The sequence below is a fragment of the Myotis lucifugus genome, unplaced genomic scaffold (assembly GCF_000147115.1).
Source record: "Myotis lucifugus unplaced genomic scaffold, Myoluc2.0 scaffold_127, whole genome shotgun sequence".
NCBI lineage: Eukaryota > Metazoa > Chordata > Mammalia > Chiroptera > Vespertilionidae > Myotis > Myotis lucifugus.
In genome coordinates, this window is record NW_005871175.1 from 1,188,845 (window position 1) to 1,193,776 (window position 4,932).

Sequence of the window (4,932 nt, forward strand, 5' to 3'; positions counted from 1 at the left end):
CCCCCACTTCTTCTAATGCCACTTCAAAATAGACTCACCCAGGCCGAAAACCGACTTCTGCGCATGGGCCACGAAGTTTCAATCGCACTGTACTGTGTGCCCGCACGTGGTATTTTGTGGAAGAGCCACACTCAAGGGGCCAAAGAGCCGCATGTGGCTCACGAGCCATGGTTTGCCGACCACTGGCCTAGCCTTCTATCATTTGAACTATCTGCTTTGACAAAAAGGTGTTTTAACTTGTTGTCCTTAGCTAGATGGCTGTTTCATTTTCAACTCAGATAGATAACCAAGTGACTTGCTTTCATGGAGTGAGATGCAACTAACTCATTTCCCTACATGTTGATGTTGTGTGTATATGATAGCCTTCTTCATCTTTTAGCTGCTTCATAGAAATCATTCAGATAGGTATTTTAAAATGTTTATTTTGGAAAATTAGTCTGACAGAGCAATTGTATAGATAGCACAGAGAGCTCCCACACACTCCTTGCCCAGCTTCCCCCAATGCTAACACCTTACATAACCATGGTACAATGATTTTAAAACTAAAAAAATTAACCTTAATATAATATCATTAACTAACTTACAGATCTTACTCAGATTTTTGCAGTTATTGCACCCATATCTGTTTCAGGGTCTAATCCAGGATCCCACATTGAATTTAGTTGTCACGTCCCCTTAAGCCCTCTGCAACTCATTCCTCAGTGTTATGGGTTGAACTGTGTTCTCCAAAAATCCATATGTTGAAGTCCTAGCCCCTACTGTTTCATAACGTGACCTTGTTCGGAGTTAGGGTCTTTATAGAGGTAATCAAGTTAAAATAAGGCCCGTAGAGCGGGCTCTACTTCAATATGACTGTTGTCCTCATAAAAACAGGACATTTGGACACAGATGCATGCACAGAGGGAAGATGATGTGAAGATGCAGGGGAGATGCCTGGAACACATTCTTCCCTCACAGCCCTCACAGAACCAATATTGCTGACACCTTGATCTGAGACTTCCAGCCTCCAGAATCACGAGGCAATCAATTTCTGTTGTGTGAGCCACTCAGTTTATGGTGCTTGATTGGTAGCCCTCGCAAACTAATGCACTCAATCTTTATCTTTCAATGTATTGACACTCTTTTTAAAAAATGACTCAATGGATGTCCTAGTTACTGACAGAATTAAACTGCTATTATACCTACTCATTTTAAGAACATGTTTTGTGTGCTTACTGAGGTCACTTTCTTGGAGCTGCTATTGCCTGTGTCACTGGTCATATGTTCTAAACAGGACTTACTATGTGCCCAGTATTAGCTCTGGCTTTACCACTTAATTCTCTCCATCTCTTTTTGAGGTAGGAACAGGAGAAATTGTCTTATCTAGAATGGATATCTAGTCATATAATTGAGAAAGTCAATGAAGGCAGGAAATCACACAAAATATATACACCTAAAACATTTTTCTTCTTTGTTTCCCCTCCCTTTGCCTGGCTCAGAGAGCTGATCTTATTTTATTTTATTATTTATTTTGATTACTTTTTCTTTTTACCTCCATCACCCTCTGGTAACCACCAACTTGTTCTCTGTGGTTGTGTGTGTGTTTTAGATTCCACATATAAGAGATCATATTTATCTTTCAAGGTCCATCTATGTTATTTCAAATTAAAAGATTATTTTTTATGGCTGAATAATATTTCATTATATATATAATTGAATTGTTTGTTTTTCAATGTATATTGAGTTGCATATGAAAAGGAATATTATATACATTGTCATTTATTTTTTAAAAAATATATTTTTATTGATTTCAGAGAGGAAGAAACAGAGAGAGAGAGAGAGATAGAAACATCAATGATGAGAGAGAATCATTGATCGGCTACCTCCTGAATGCCCCCAACTGGGGATCAAGCCTGCCACCTGGGCATGTGCCCTGACCGGGAATTGAACCAGAGTCTCCTGGTTCATAGGTTGATGCTCAACCACTGAGCCACAGTGGCTAGGCTACACTGTAATTTCTTTATCCATTTATGCATTGATAGACACTTAAGTTCTTTCCATATCTTGGCTATTCTAAATAATGCTGCAAAGAACATGGGGTGCATACAACTTTTCAAATTAGTATTTATGTTTTCTTCAGATATATACTCAGAAGTGGAATTTCTGGGTCATATGATAGTTCTATATTTAATTTTTTGAGGAATCTCCATGTTTTCCATACGGGCTGCACCAATTTACATTCCCACCAGTAGTGCACAAGAATCTTCTTTTCTCCCTTTCCAATGATTGTTATCTTTTGTCATTTTGGTAATAGCCATTCTAACAGGTGTGAGGTAATATTTGTGATTTTGATTTGCATTTCCCTGATGATTAGTGATGTCAAGGATCTTTTCACGTACCTGTTGGCCACCTGTATGTCTTCTTTAGAAAGATATCTATTTGGATCATCTGCCCATTTTTAATTGGATTGGTTCATTATTTTGTGTGGGTTTTTTTGCTATTGATTTGCATAAATTCTTTATGTATTTTGGTTATTAATTAGCCCCTTATCAGATATATGATGTTTTCTCAAATAATAAAAGTAGAAAATTTACGTTAATAGAAAATCACCATTATAATATCAAAGTAATAATTGCTGCAGGCAATATCTAGGAGTTTCTAGTTTCAGATCTTATATTCAAGTCTTTAATCCACTTTAGTTGATTTTTATGTATGGTGTAAGAGAGGGGTCCAGTTTCATTCTTTTGTACGTGGATATTTAGTTGTATCAGAACCACTGTGGAATGGATTATTCTTCCCCCTTTGAATGAGGTTGGCACCCTTATAAAAAATTAGTTGACCATAAATGATGAGTTTATTTCTAAACTCTCAACTCTATTCCATTGGTCTATATGTCTATCCTTAAGCCAGTACCACACTGTTTTGATTACTGTAGCTTTGCAGTAAGTTTTGAAAATGGAGATTGTTTGGCCATTTGGGGCCCCTTGGAATTCATATGAATTTGAGGACTGGCTTTTTCATTTATGCATACACACAAAAAGCCATTGGAATTTTGATAGGGATTGCAATGAATCTGTGGATGACTTCGGGTAGCGCTGACATCTTGACAATATCAAATCTTCCTACCCATGAACATGAGATGTCTTCTCATATATTTAGGCCTTTTAAGATACTTCTTGATACTCTTTAGTAGAATACTAATTTAGGCAGAGCCATCTGACCCCTTCTAAAGTTTCCAAGGAATACATGGGCAAAAGTCCCAAATGTTGAATGATTGCATTGAAACACATTTCCCTGCAATTCACAAAGCATCACTTTATTTCCATATAAATAACAGTCACTGATGAAGGGAAAAAAACAAAATCATGACTGCCAATATTTACTTAGGAAACCATTTTCATAGTCTACGGATGGAAGAAAATGGAATGCATCTTCAGAGTGGCAGGGGACAGAGGGACAGGCACAGCAGATTGAAAGCATAAAAGCATATTCTCATAAGAACCAAGCAATCCTTGTTGTTGGAGGACCAAATAGAATCATCATTAATGTAAGTAGAATCAAAGTTCACGATCTGTAAGTCCTTCTTAAGATATGCATGATTCAGCTTATTTACAGTTCGGGCAAAGGCATATTTAGAAGCACAACTATATGCTTCCAAACTGTACACTTTCTTGAAGTGCAGATCAAAAAATGGATTGTCCTAGAAAAGAAAGAGAGACATGATTTTGTTTGTAGTCAAGAAAATAACTAGATTCTCTCATATTCTTTTGTATATGCTTCTTGATTATAAAGAATTAGTACCAAACATATTTCTAAAATCTACCCATGAGCTTTCCCAAAGCTACCTAACCTGCTTCAAACATTGCTCCTAAGAAAATCATAAGGATTATTTATGAAGCGTCTATAATTTTTTCAGTTATACAATTAGAACGTGTCTCAGAATGTGTAGTTATCTATCAACTCTTGCCAGGGTAGTGAATTTGAGAGGACGGATAGGGATGAAAAAAGAATAAACTCACTTATAGACTTCTGGAGGGGAGAAAATGTTTCTCCTTTTCTCTACTAGGAGGTTGGTTCCTTGTGCTAATTCCAAAGGTAGAAGGGTGAAATACAGGATGGCTAATTAGCTTGTGGCATACCACAGATCACCAACGTGCTGACTTTGAAGTCAATAGCAAAGAACTACCTTTGAAGTTAGTAACAAGGATCATTAAATCATTGGACTAAAACAGAAAAAAATTACTAAAGGCTGCCTCTAGGCTTTTTGGATTGCTCTAGGCTTTTGTTATACTTCTAGTGGAGGTGTTTTGAGAAAAAGCAGACATCAAATCTAATCTAAGTCCTGTATGTTAAAATAATACTTGCTAGTGTTACTAATAACAGTAAAAACAATGCCTTACATTTATAAAGTGCTTTTCAGTTTACCAAATGCTTTCACATTCATTATCTGCCTAACTCCTAACTCTCCTTGAGAGTGGAAGGTTTGAATTATTTATCTTTGTGTTCATGGCAACTACTAGGTTCTCAACATGTGTTGAACTGATCTGAAGTAGTTCCATAAAAAAGAAGTGGAGGTAAACACTGCCCTTTAACTGGTAAGGAGGCAGAGAGAGACCAAACAAGAGTCTGAATAATTTGTTACCATGTAAACATTATATAAGACTTAGGTATTTGCAATTTCTTTTTGTTAAAATATATTTTTATTGATTTCAGAGAGGAAGGGAGAGGGAGAGCGATAGAAACATCAACGATGAGAGAGAACTATTAATTGGCTGCCTCCTGCATGCCTCACACTGAGGATTGAGTCCACAACCCCGTCAGTGCTCTGAATCAAACCTTGAGATCCAGGTTCATACATAGGTCGACGCTCAGCCACTGAGCCATGCCAGCCGGGCTGCAAGAAAATTCGTGCATGAGGCAGGAAAAACAAGATGGGTTTTGAAGTTAAACTAC

General features: G+C 37.1%; 1 protein-coding gene across 2 annotated transcripts in view; it reads right to left on the reverse strand.

The window, feature by feature from the left end:
- Window positions 1–3,395: 3,395 nt before the first annotated feature.
- Window positions 3,396–4,932, reverse strand: part of LOC102439656 (exocyst complex component 1-like) — a 16,512-nt gene continuing 14,975 nt past the window's right edge. For both annotated transcript variants that reach the window (XM_006093949.3, XM_023758255.1), the window contains exon 3: window positions 3,396–3,679. In XM_006093949.3, coding sequence (XP_006094011.1) covers window positions 3,413–3,679 — 267 coding nt within the window. In that variant the 3' untranslated portion in view covers window positions 3,396–3,412. The remainder of the gene's footprint in view (window positions 3,680–4,932) is intronic.